Source organism: Trachinotus anak, unplaced genomic scaffold (assembly GCF_046630095.1).
Source record: "Trachinotus anak isolate AG129_WGS33_773 ecotype Australia unplaced genomic scaffold, CSIRO_AGI_Tana_v1 ptg000005l, whole genome shotgun sequence".
Lineage (NCBI taxonomy): Eukaryota > Metazoa > Chordata > Actinopteri > Carangiformes > Carangidae > Trachinotus > Trachinotus anak.
This window is the reverse complement of record NW_027273856.1, coordinates 5,707,365-5,720,942: the sequence shown is the minus strand read 5'-3', so window position 1 is coordinate 5,720,942 and position 13,578 is coordinate 5,707,365. Positions and strand designations below refer to the sequence as shown.

Below are 13,578 nucleotides of genomic sequence, written 5' to 3'. Positions count from 1 at the left end.
CACTTTTTTACAACTGGGTTATTTTCAACTAGATATCTTAACTGGACGAAGGATTTTAGTCATCAGACGTCTGGATCTTAAGTCATTGGAAAAAAAGTCAAAAAATGTTAGACAGCTCAGGACCCAGCCCCTCCCTGACTTCCTGTCGTTGCTAAAGGGCATTGTTGAATCACCAATTGTTACAGTGAAACTATATTATTCACTATTTTTTAGTGGTTATAATCTCCTTTGTTTTTTGGAGAGGAGGCCTCTGTGGATAATACAGCTCCAGGTAAAAAACCCCCTGAACGACCGAGAGAAGCTGGCGGTAATGGCAGTGAAGACAACAGCTCCCATGATCCCATGCTACGTTGCTGAACACCGTCTATTGTTATCATTTTGATTGAGAGACCTCTAAAAGCAGAAGTTACATTCTGCATGTTTAACTCATTTTATGAACATGAGGTAATACGTCTTGATTCTTTTTACAGGCTCATTAAGGGGTGATTTAACTGAATGTGACAAAATTGCAGGATATATATAAACTAAACACTAAGGAAAGAGTCAGGCCGACAACACATTCCCTCTGTTCCCATGAACGGAATACACAGTTTTTTAACATTTATCCAGGCAAACTTGGTCGTGGCGTTAAAGACAGGGTTCACTGTCGTGGGTGTGGAAGCGACACCGTTCTGATTGCACAGACAAAAGGCCTTTGTTTGATCTGTCTGACTAACAGCAACATCAAACAGAACAAAACAAGTCTATGCAAAAATAAAAAGTTGTAAGTCTGGGAGTGGTGAGGTAAGGGTGTGGTACCAGAGAAAAAACAAAACAAAGGGAAAGTCACCCTTCCAGATTACTTAATTGACATCTGGGCTGGTCGCAGATGAATATGATTACCTGTTCGTGGATGATCTCTGACAGCTCCTTCACCATCTCTTTGAAGTTGCCCTTCAGGCCCTCGTGGTACTCGAACTGGTCCTCTTTGATCAGGCGCTCGTTTATGTCCAGGGCCATGCTGCAAGCCTCCACAAAACGTCTGCAAGCATGACAAAATGACAGACTTCATAAGAAATGGCTTCTTATCAGATCGCTTATGAACTGCTTGTAGAATTGTTGAAACTTAAAAAAAAAAAAAAACATATAGTGATTCATTAAAATGAGAATTCATTAACGGTCATTCATGTAGAAGGGAAAAGGGTACCTGAAAATGTCCTTGAGGTCTTTCACTTTTTTATTACCAGACTGGTTGGATTTACTGTCATCTAGGAATGCTCTGGCATAGGCCATGGGACCTGCGTTCACCTGCAGCAAGACGTGTCTGAAAGTGTTAGGCAGTCTTCTACCTGAGCAGACAACTATTTCTCCTGGCACCTAACCACTGATCCCAGCACAGATTAACAGAGTCAAGATTCTGCGACTCAACCTTTTACCTGCACAGACACACAGCCCTGCAGTTTGAGCTGCAGCTGGATCATGTCCACTTCCTGGTGGGAGCAGAGCTTGGTCAGCTCCGCCGTTCGTGCCTTCATCTCGTCTATGGCCACGTCCACCGGCTTGAGCTCCACCTGCTTCTCCCCCACCACCTCCACGCGCTTCTTGACGTACGGGAAGGCGTTGGCAGCTGTAGAGGAGATGGGAGCAGGAGAAAGGGGAGTGTGAGTCAAGGGGGTCAACTTTAGGCGATCCCTCGTGTCGATCATTGCATGAGTTCAAAAAGTGATGACAGAGACACAGTGTGTAGACATTTGAACAATGCAATATCTGTTTTGATGCCTCAGTAAACAAGTAGAAAAATGAGCAAACGCATCTGTTGCTTTTTCCCGCTCTTTAGTGTGTACAGTGTTGTGTCCCTCTTGGTAACGACTACACACAATGAGGCCTGCACGCATTAGCTTAACAAGAGAATAACATTGTGTGAGGGCGCTTGTCAATAGTGTGAGATAAGCCGCAGATGCTTGAATAGGGAGGGATCCTAACATCCAGCTGCCACATGCTACAGTAGCCAGCTGTTTTAATGTTTACTTGCATTTGGGCGTTCACAGCCCTGCACATATGGACAGTGCCATGTGTGTTTAAAACAGAACAAAAAAAATAACACAAGTCAAATGAGTACATCATGAACATCGAGTATGAACTGCCACATACTCCCATAAACGCAGCATGAAACTCCCTCTGGGGTTTCAGTCCCTCATGCTCGCTCTTGTTGCTCCCCCAGTCATCCCACAAAACCCTCCCGGCTGCGTGTGTGCGTGTGTGACGTCTGTGGGGTAGCGCGTTTGTATCTGTGGCGGAGGGAACTGCAGCGGGAGGCAAAAGTGAAGCACTTAAGCGAGTTTATACATGTTTGGAAACGGGGGCTGGAGGTGGAGGAGGATGAGCTGGTTCAGTCGCTGCTACTGTCAGCTCTGTCCGTCTGCCTTGACTTTTATTTACCCTTGTTCAGAGCAAGACACACACACACACACACACAGACAGATAGATGGATAGAGAGAGAGAGATAGAGAGATAGAGAGAGAGAGAGAGAGAGAGAGAGAGAGAGAGAGCACCGGTAAAATACTGCCCTGACCAGCTGTTAAATTATTGACATAATATAGTTATAACCAACATTGGGTTATTCGCCATGACTGTGCAGTGCATGGGGCCTTCTCTGTCCCTTCACGCAGCTGCTAAAATTTTTTTTTTTTTTGTCACAGTGAAAGGTGTCAGTTACATATAATGTTGCTGGTATCATGCCAGTGTGACTAAGCTGATGTTTTCCCCTGATTACTTCTTACCTTGTCACGACTGTAAAATAGGCATGAGACCAAATCTCTAGATCAGACAACACAGCAGCGAGGTGTGAGAGGTGTGTCTCTCTATGCACCAAAGGGTTAAACTGTGCATCCTTGAAGTCTTCCCTTCAAGTAGTCACCTTCGCCTATTGCCCGGTCTGCAATGCACCACTGATCCTTCAGTAGAAAGGAGCCAATCGAGGTGGTTTTGGCTGATTAGGACCCCTCAGTGCCTTCCTTTGGAGGATCTCCAGACACGTCCAACTGGGAGAAACACCCAAGGTGCACCCAGAACTGCCTGGAGGGACTACATATTTCATCTGGCCTCCAAACACCTCACAGGATCCCACAGGAGGAGCTGGAAAGCATTGCTGGACAGAGGGATGTCTGGAATGCTACCACCGCAACTAACTTGCGCCCATGGGCGTGTTGGTCTTAAAATGAGGTTTGGTCAAGTGCATTGTTGGCGCATAGTTCGGATCTTGAGACAGTGGGAAGTGACTGACCAACAAAAACCTGGTCTTAAGTCAGCGGTGCAGTATTTCACTGTTATTTTAAAGATGAATCCTCAAGAGAGTAAGAGACAGTCTGCCTGTTACTCACAAGCACCAGTGTGCCAAACTGTTTCCCATTCATAACCTAGACTAAATGTGTCCATCACAGTTTCATAATGAGCCAAACATTTATTCACACTTCTCGTAATGTGATGGAAAAGATGTCTAACGTGGACGTGATTTTCATGTTGCTTCTGTCCGGGGCTGTGTGCACAGCGCTGATTCACTCAGCCCCTCTGGAAGCAAGTGATTAATACGACCCTTCTGAACCGTGCGCCTGACTCCTCTTTTAAAATAGAAATGTGTCTTTTCTTTGTGTTTTTTTCCTTTGTGTGTGTGTGTGTGTGTGTGTGTGTGTGTGTGTGAGTGTGTTTCGTGTACTTGTGAGCACGGTCCTCCTCTTGCACTGCTCCTCTACCCCTCCGTGCTTCTTGCCCGACAGCGTGTACGGAGTCTCGAACACGAAGCGGTTGATGTTGTGGCACTTCTCAAAGTCGGTCTTCTTCTCCGGCGCCTCCTTCTCCTCGAAGTACGGCTTGACGAACGTCACCTGGACGTAGGCGAACTTCGGGTCCAGGTCTTTGGGGTTCACCTGCGGGGCGAGGGATCAGCTTTTAATAACATATATATGTGTGTGAAGCGTTACTGGCGCGGCTTGTCGAAAGTGGATCATAAAAATGTCATCCAAAAGCGACTCAAACTCTGCTAATATATATCTCCATGGAGGCTTGGCTGCCATGACGCCTGCAGCCTCACTGACCTCCGCTGGACTCTTCCACAAACACAAGGTTAACATTTCTGAAGCCGACACAATAAAAGCAGTGAAAAAGAAATCACTTCTCACACCTGTCAGCTGAGACTTCACTTGGGAAACATTTCCCACAGATGATATTTTCTAAAGAAACACCAGAGCGGGGCGAGCAAAGCCAAATGACTTATTTTCATTTCTGACTGCATTTCAACCACTACGGCAACCTGCCTTTCCAAAAACACACGAACACATCAAGAATAAATCCAAACACCCCCCCCTCTTTCCTGCCTCCGTCTATCTCCTGCACCTTGTTGGAGTCCTGAATGATCCTGACGTTCTCGGGCCCAAACTTCTCCCCGTAGAGCGTCAGCAGCCGCTGGGAGATTTCCGACAGGCCGGTGAGTTTGGGCTCTTTGTAAATGTATTCCTTCCCGTCCTCCTCCTCGAAGAAGCCCTGAGCAAAACACGCATCAGTTATAAATGTGATGAGGAGAAGAAATATGCATTCACACTTCAGTAATAAATCAACAACACAAATCAACTTTGTGAGCTAATCACTGCAAATGCACCTGAAATAAAAGCCCCCTTGGAGCTGCTCACCTGTCCATAAAAAGCCACTCTGAAGTAGGTCCCCAGCAGCCTGCGGCCTGATTGTATCACCTCCATTATCTTGTTGTAGGCTCTGTGCAGAGTGTCGTACAGCCGGCTCAGTTTCTGGACAAACAGGTCAAATGGGATCAGCTCCTGCCCTTATTTTTTATTTATTTATTTTTTTTAAATTTGTTTATTGAAACAACTGGGCAAACTTCTGTGAAACAAGAATCTTTGTCTATGTTCACAACCATGTGTCATATAGTACAAATGAACTGACACTGTGACCAGAACAGTGTCCCCTGGCACATGACGCTGTGATATAAACCTGTAAAATCCTTAAAATCCTCCCTTCATGTGGGGGAGGGTGTGGATGTTTGTGCCTGTCAAGGCATGAGCAGGCAAACAAATAAACATAGCAGCTTTGGTTTTGCTTATGCTTTCCAAAATTACACTTACTATCAGTGGGAGGGGGCTCAGTGTTGAGCCTGGTCGTGACAGAGCAAGAAGACCCTGGGTTCATGTGCACAGAGGTTTGTATTTATTGATATGAATGCGATGTGAATATAAATAGATATGATAACTTGACCTTCATCAGCATGAAGGTGTTGACAGACAACATGCTTGTGCGTGGTGTGTGCGTGGCTGCAGGGATGTTGCTGCGGTACCTCGTACTCGTGACGCTTCTCATAAATGGGGATTATGAGCTTGGCGATGTGCGTGATGAGCTCATAGCGTTCAGCTTTCCACAGCGCCTCCACGCAGACCTCAAGGTGTTCGACCAAGACTTCCTAAAAGAGGCAACATTTTGGATTAAAGGTCCCATATTTTACACTTTTCCAGTGTTTTATTTGAAGTGTTGACATCCATAAAAAGATATATTTATGGTTTTAAGAACCAAAAAACCATCTCAGTGTAGTTTTACATCTCCTCTCTCTCTTTCTGGAGCTCTAGTAACAACAGGTCAGTCAGTCAATCAGAAAAGGGGCTCTGAGACTCTCTTCTGATTTGCCGACTGTTTTCTGAGAGATCAAATAAAAATATAGCAGATTTCAGGCAAACACTCAGAGAGACCAAATTCTGCAAGGTTGGATGGTGGGTCCAGGTGGACTGGGGTTGGGGCAGTGACTGCTTTGTTGTGACATCACAAAGTTACAGAAGTCCTGACGGCTTGTTTAGATATTTCAACAGTATTAATATAGAACATAGACCTGCTTTATAATCAAAAAAGACATGGAAATCTCACTTTATACAATATAGGACCTTTAAATTAGAAACTATCTAAATAAAAAATGAGTTAAACACAATTATGAATCTGACATGGCAGTCAAGGCCAGCCTTTGCCACTTGACAGTTTATGATACTCAGTGCCACACGAACATTCTGATCACTACCGAAAGAGAAGTACTGTGTTCTGACACATGCCAAAAGTTGTTTGTAAGTTCAAAGCAGGATGTTTGGACTGCCTAATCAATGCACCATTTATTTATTTGTTTTATGTCACTTAAGAATGTTTTACGTAAGAAAGAAAACAATGTGCAGATGGTCACACCTCAGTGTAATAGACATCCTGCATTCCCGTGTCTTCCTTCATGGCGGCTTCCTCTTCAATATTCAAAGTGATCTTCTTAAATGCTGCGAGGCCACTGGGGAACAGCTCTGATGAGAGAACACCGAAGAGAAGTTCAAAAACTGCTTCAAATGTTCAAAAAGGAAATTTCTACCAAATACTGTGTTACATTATGCAAGGTTGCAACAGGTCCAGAGTCTGAGCAAATGGCTCTAAAAACAACAATGAAAATTCACAGAGATCCAATTGCGAACGGCTTTTTGAACTGAATCAGAATCAGAATACTTTGTAGATCCCCAGGGGGAAATTAGGCCACGTTACAGTTGCTCTCTCAAGACTAGAAATGTAACAGCAAAGAATAAAGAATATCATAAGATTAAGGTGTAAAGATAAAAAGAGAAGATAAATATTAATATAAAATGTAAAAATATGTCCTTATATTGTAATACACAAATATACAGCTATGCAATATAAATATAAATGCAACAACACATTTGGCAGTTGCACAGTTTATAATTGCACTTGTCAGCACAGAGGTATTGAAAATGAAACTGAAAACTGTTTTGTAAAAACACATGTTACAGAGAAAGCTAAAATATTATGCCATGCTTGATCATTTGTGATATAATGAATAAATATGATATCATGATAAATCACGTGATGAAGGCAGAGCCACTGTGTGCGTGCTGCTGCCTCTGGTCATGCCAAACAAATTTGTTCAGAGATAAGAGTGCTGTAGCTAACTGCTGCACCTTGAACCTCTTTGTTCGCTGACACGCCTTCGAGATAAACACCGTATCACATTTGTTTAGGGGATTACTTAACAGCAGGTATTTGCATGAGGTAAAAATGACCATGAGAGAAAGAAAATAATAAAAAAACAAAAAACAACTGCAGTCCGTGTCTTTGTTTTTACTGGATATCACCATGGTGGTCTAATAATATGAGTCTGTGGAGCGTTTGCATACTGTTTCCAGCAACAGTCATCAAACAAACTGGTGTGTTCTTCATCACCAGTGCAGGCAAATCTTCCTGGAGGACCACAAGTGCATGACTATTTCCTGGTGAAGGTGAGGAACATTGTATGGTGGCGTGTGCAGTCTAAAGTTACATCCTCAAACACTGGGTATGTAGTTTAACTCCTTAAGCAAATATTTTTTCTTACGTTCTTCCTCAGTGAACTATTATTTCTTCATGGTTCAGCGAATAGGGCCTTTTATTAACACAGTACGCACTGCTGCGGTGTTCAGTTACAATGTTTGTGTAAGCCACAAATGGAGGTAAAGTATTTGTGTGTGTGTGCGTGTGTGTGTGTCTGTGTGTAGATGTGTGCCTTACTTTTCCTGTGCAGGTATTCTGCCACCAGCGCAGCCACATGAACGTAACACATGGCCGCCTGTGGAAAAAAAAACAACAAAAAACGAAAACAAACACCAGCAGATTTAGTGAATGTCTCTAAAGTAAATGTTGCAGAAACACAGGTAACACATGCAGGCTACAGATCCAATGGCAATATACCCCAATGACATATTACATAGCATTACTGTGGCTCATTTATTGAGAAGAAAGATCTAGTTTGTTTAAGTATTAAACCGTGAACATGTTTCTCTATGACCAGCCACACCTTCTATTATATTGGCAGCTTATCACCTCTGAAGCAACAACATGTACTAAGGCCTGAAAGCTGCCAAGTAAAAACCTGTTTTTATCCCTGCGGTTGCTCTTCAGTTTCCAATTTACCAATAATGACACATTTCTAACTGTTTCTTTATTCATAAATTTCTCTGATAGTGAGATGCTTCTTTTTATGTTTGGTGAATTTAGCCTGAAAGTTGCCATATGTTTTATGAGTCCCTTTCAATTTGCTGGGAGGAATTAAATTCATCTATGCCCAGCCTTTTTTAAAAAACAATCATTGTTAAGAAATTTACAAAATAAAAATAAAAACAAACAAACAAACAAACAAAAAAAAAACTAAAACAGAATGTAAAACAAAAAAACAAAAAAACCCAAAACAAAATTAAATAACTGATTAAAAATTAAAGGAGCCACTCTTCCCAGGAGCTTCTGCTATCATTGTTTTTATAATACAATATGTTATAATACATCCTATCAGCAGTGCTCCTGCTTCAGGATGGACTGGACTCAACAGTGACTCAGTATTGGAAAGTGAGGAGACGGGCTGACAGGGCCAGTGCTAGCTGGTTAGCATGCTAACTTCTGTAGAAGAAAGGAAGTGGTAGAAATAGAAGCAAAACAATTCAATTCAATTCAATTCAATTTTATTTGTATAGCGCCAAAGCAAGAGTTAACATTGGCGTTTGCGTCCACCGCTGGAGACAGCTCGTGGCAAGTAAAGGGATGAAGCTTGATGCTGAACTCACAACATTTCTTCTAGACTGGTCGGTAAACAGCTGTTAATGCTAACATTAGCTATGTAGCAATAGCAAAACTTACAAATAGCTCCTTGAAAACAACGTAAGCTGAATGAAAAATAAAACAAATAAAACAAAAAATAAAAAATGCTTTAGGAGAGATTAGCTGGGTTTGCTGCTCTGTCATTTTGTTTTTCCTGTTTGCGAGAAGTGCTCTGACCCTGACCAAACAAATAAATGAACTTGAACTGAGGGTAACAGTAAATCAACTGGACCACCCAGGCTCCAGCTCTACGTTAAACTTGACCTCCTTCTGGAGACGATCAAGATTCTCCCTTCAATGAAAAAAAAAAATCACATTGTTATTATATTAAATTATATTAACCAACATTTCTTTTTATGGGCCCCAGTGTCTTTCTGTGTTGAGTCTGCATGTTCTCCCCGTGCCTGCGTGGGTTCCCTCCGGGTACTCCGGCTTCCACCCACAGTCCAAAGACATGCACATTAGGTTAATGACTCTAAATTGCCTGTTGGTGTGAATGTGAGTGTTTTTTTCTATGTGTCGGCCCTGTGATAGGCTGGTGACCTGTCCAGGTGTACCCCGCCCTCGCCCAGTGTCAGCTGGGATTGGCTCCAGCCCCCCGTGACCTTGCATGGATAAGCGGCATAGACAATGGATGGATGGATTTCTTTTTATATAAACTTCTTTGTTTTGACTATTTCCTAGTAATCAACTACAAACATTTACGGCAGCATCACCAAAATAAAATGATCTGACTTCTCTGTTTATTGACATATAATAAAAATGTTTCAATTGCTAGGTAAACACACCAAAATAAAGGTTTTTACTACACTGTATTGTGGTTATGTTGTTACAACCTATAGCCTCAGTCCCCAGAGTGATACAGGGTGAGTAATCCTTCCTTGAAACCTTGTGGGTTTCAAGGACAGCAATCAAGTGAGGAACTGAGAAACAAAACCCAAGGCCATAGAAAATATGCAAAGATGTCTAAGTGTGATTAAGAAGTCAAAAAATCAGCTTGCCCTGTTTCAGAGTCGCAGTTATCTCAACACAGGTAACAATAAAAGAAGAAAAATGATAAAATATAAAGAAACAGACAGGGTTAGGGTTATCAGATATCACACAAGTGGAACGGATATCATTTGAAATCTCTTTGCTGATACCTCAGAGAGATCCCCATTCTTGAGGTGCGCTCGGGCCATGCTGTCCAGCCAGGTCCGCCTCAGCTCGGGGGTGCTGGCGTAGGATCGGGCCAGACTGTACTGGAGGTCCAGCAGCATCTCTGGATCTTTCTCGTGCTCTCTCATCTGGGCCGTGGCCATCAGCACTGTACGGATCCGCTTGGTGAGACCCTTCACTTCCGAAGGGAACGCCGTAGACTGCATCACGCAGAGGAGAGCAAAGAAATACAATCTAGTAAAAACATGATAAAAAATACAGATGTGGTCCTGTTCTTCAAATGTGGCTTCACCAATCCACATGTTGTTGTCAGGCTAAATGATCCTTTAATTCTCATCCAGCTAATTTTAGTTTTTTAAGAGCAGTTTGAGGGTTTTTTAGTCTTAGTAGAAGTTATCCTGAAACAGCGTGCTCTTATTTTGAAATAATGTTAACATGAAAAGAGAATCAAAATCACGATCAGCACCCATATGATTGAATCAGTGCTGATTAAGTGATAGCAGTCACATGAGGCAGGCATGTGGGGAAGCCTCCCAGCATGCACTGGGGTACCAGACTCACGCACAAGTCTCATTTTATGCATTATTATAGTATTATTGTGTTTTACATTGGTCTCCACACTTACTGTTAAACAACTAGATAAAACCATGAATGTGCTTCTTTTTTAAACATGTATTTTATCTTGTATATTTTATCATGTATCATAAGTTACTCTTTATTTGAAGAATAAATGGTGATAATTATAGTAGAAGGTAAAGATTTTTCAAGATAATACTGACATTTTTCATCATCATCATCATCATCATTTTGAGCTTTTATTTTCTTTTTAGTAAATTCTGAATATTTGCCAATCAGTCAGGATATCTGATCCCTTTCATACTTTTCGCCTTTGATGCTGCATCATACTTTCCACAGCAGTTTGCATGAATATGTTTAAAAAGCCAAACCAACAATTAAACCACTGACCCTCGAAGTGGCTCCTTGCAAGATAATCTGTCATCTGTTATCTTCACCTCTTACATACTTACAGTCCAAACAAACAAATAACAGCAAATAGCGCTGCAGATTTAATCTCATATCATAGGCAGCGTGGTTCAGAAATGGGATCCTGCTGCTCCTCTAAAGACAGAATTCATTTAACCTCCATTTAAATCCCCTCCCCCCTCAAAAAAAAAAAAATCATGGATGCCATGCTTTCACTTTCAATAATCTAAACAGAATAAACACACACAAAAATAATTAACAAGCAAACAAACAAACAGCAGCAGATCACAGTGGAAAAAAGTTGCATTCAAGAGCAGTGAAGTGCGATCATGGTTTTACACTGACTGACCATTGTGTTTAGATTTTATGTGAGTTGTAAAATTGTCCAACTCATAAAAACTACAAGCAGTTTTCCACAAATTAGTGTTTACACACAGGACTTTGAGCATTAGCCAATCACTTGGTCAGATAATGACTATGGGACCAGTTTAATAAGGAAGTGATGTATGATGGCATGTTGCCATGTAACGCTTTATAACTAAACAGAGAGAAATGCCCTGTCACGTCTCACTCTCTCATACAGGATGTAGTGATTAACAGAATTACTGTCTCCAGTGATTAATCTCAGAATAAGCATGTGTGTGTGTGTGTGTGTGTGTACTGGAATTAAAATCAGTCACTGCATTTCCCTGAATTTATCACTTTGGGTGCTTTCTCAGTTTAATTACATTGGATTCAGAGCTGTTATTGTAATTCTGTTGACTTCTACCCTACCTTCATGGCTTTGTCACTATTTGCAAAGTTGTTAATGATGGAGAGAGACTCCTGGAAGCGAGAGCTGCCAGTCAGCGCCACGTCGGAGATCAGCTGGCTCACTGCAATGATGATCTGGAGAGAGGAAGGAGGGAAGGGACGATATGGAGAGGAGAGGATGGAGAGGAGAGAAAAAACAAGCTCAATAGAGCATGTATTGACAGAGTCCGCTGAGAGCTAATGGAAACCTGGACTGCTTTCTGTTACTGTGCGTAAGAGCCGGAAACTCCCGAACACAGCAGGCCATCTGTGTTTAAACTGTTCAAACACACCTCTTTACATTCTTCACCTCCGTCACGAAAGCAACTCAAGTATCCGCAAATGTGCATGTGGATAGAAGGTTCCCACGCTCCCCCTTCTTCACAAATCAACACTCACACCACTTTACCTGCAGGTGCGTGCGCAGGAAGGTCTTCCTCTTGGTGTAATCGTAGTTGTTTCTCATCAGCAGGTAGAGCAGGGCGGACGCCTCAGCCCTCAGGGACCCCAGCTTGGAGACGCAGCACTTGAGCACCTCGCAGCACAGGGCCTCGCACAGCGTCACGCGGCCCTTAAACAGCACTGACGGGAACTGACGGGACAAAGTGTTAGTGTATTAAAGGTCAGATCAGGGACGGATTAGAAATTACTGTAAGTATGGAGGGGAGACAGCAGGGGAATGGCAGTGACTGTGTGACCCAAAAAAAACACATATTTCTGACTGTCATGTGGTATATATGCTATTTTCCAATGTCATTTGTCTTTGCCAGATGTTTTTGTTAAAACTATTAGGTCTGTCACAAAGGAAAAGGAGTATGTGTATTTATCTTTTATTGAACTCAGGTTTTTCATGCTTAAATACACATTGTGTAGATGTTTTAAAGATATTTTGTCAGCTTTTAGAATCTAATCTTGAACAATGGTTGATTTCAGCAATGTGTTTTACATTTAATAAAAAAAAAAAAAAAATCATAATCGTGGAAGTTATTATTCTGAGTTCTCTTTTTCTGTTTTGTTTTTATTTTGTCATCAGACATTATCAGGTCAGGACTGATTTTTTTTCAGAACAAAACCAACCACTTTCTCTCAATACTTTCCAACTTCCCTCTCCTGCCTGTCATGTTTCTTTATCCTTTCACAATTTCATCCTTATCTTTTATTTTTAATTTTGTTGTTTTTAACATCTAAATGTTTAATTTATGCCTTCGTTTTTATTGTCCTGTGTAAGCAGCCTGTCTATGCAAGAAAGTGAAGTCAAGTGAAATAAATGAAAGGTCCCATATTTTACACTTTCGTGTTTTATTTGAAGTGTTGATATCCATAAGAGGATATTTTTGGTTTTAAGAACCAAAAACCGTCTCAGTGTAGTTTTACATCTCTTCTGTGGAGCTCCAGCTCTAACTTCAGGTGCATGAGCCGACTGACTGTTTTCTGGGTGATCAATTAAAAATAAACCAGATTTCAGGTAAACTCTCAGAGAAACCAAATCCTGCAAGGTTGGATGGTGGGTCCGGGTGGGCGGGGCTTGGGGCATGGCTGAGAGCAGTGACTGCTTTGTTGTGACATCACAAAGTTCCTGAAGTCCTGACGGCTGGTTTTAAGGCTCAGTTTCTGAATACAGGCTGTGTGCATTTCTCTGTGGACTGAGGCTCTGATACTTTCATAGTATTAATATAGAACCTAGACCAGCTTTATAATAATAATTAAAAAAAAACATGAACATCTCACTTTATAGAATATAGGACCTTTAAATTATTTACATGTTATTACTAGTGAAGAGATCTGCACAGTATTAATATAGAATCTAGACCTGCTTTATAATCAAAAAAGACATGGACATTTACCTTTATACAATATAGGACTAAGTAAACACAATTATGAATCTGATAAGACATTCAAGGCCAGCCTTTGCCACTTGACAGTTTTTGATACTCATTGTCACAAGTACAATTTGATCACTACCAAAACATAAGTGTTGTGTTCTGACACCAGTCCTAGTGATGA

At 41.6% G+C, this 13,578-nt stretch overlaps 1 protein-coding gene across 3 annotated transcripts in view; it reads right to left on the bottom strand.

Moving 5' to 3' along the window:
* dock11 (dedicator of cytokinesis 11) overlaps positions 1-13,578 on the bottom strand; it is a 75,661-nt gene that overhangs the window by 5,493 nt on the left and 56,590 nt on the right. For all 3 annotated transcript variants that reach the window (XR_011691004.1, XM_071478024.1, XM_071478025.1), the window contains 12 exons: positions 11,984-12,166; positions 11,557-11,670; positions 9,783-9,998; positions 7,561-7,618; positions 6,205-6,311; positions 5,321-5,443; positions 4,662-4,775; positions 4,369-4,515; positions 3,692-3,902; positions 1,416-1,606; positions 1,187-1,287; positions 883-1,021 (listed from right to left, as the gene is read on the bottom strand). Coding sequence is in view for 2 of the 3 variants with exons in the window: in XM_071478024.1 (XP_071334125.1) it covers positions 883-1,021; positions 1,187-1,287; positions 1,416-1,606; positions 3,692-3,902; positions 4,369-4,515; positions 4,662-4,775; positions 5,321-5,443; positions 6,205-6,311; positions 7,561-7,618; positions 9,783-9,998; positions 11,557-11,670; positions 11,984-12,166 (1,704 nt within the window). In the remaining variant the exon portion in view is untranslated. The remainder of the gene's footprint in view (positions 1-882; positions 1,022-1,186; positions 1,288-1,415; positions 1,607-3,691; positions 3,903-4,368; positions 4,516-4,661; positions 4,776-5,320; positions 5,444-6,204; positions 6,312-7,560; positions 7,619-9,782; positions 9,999-11,556; positions 11,671-11,983; positions 12,167-13,578) is intronic.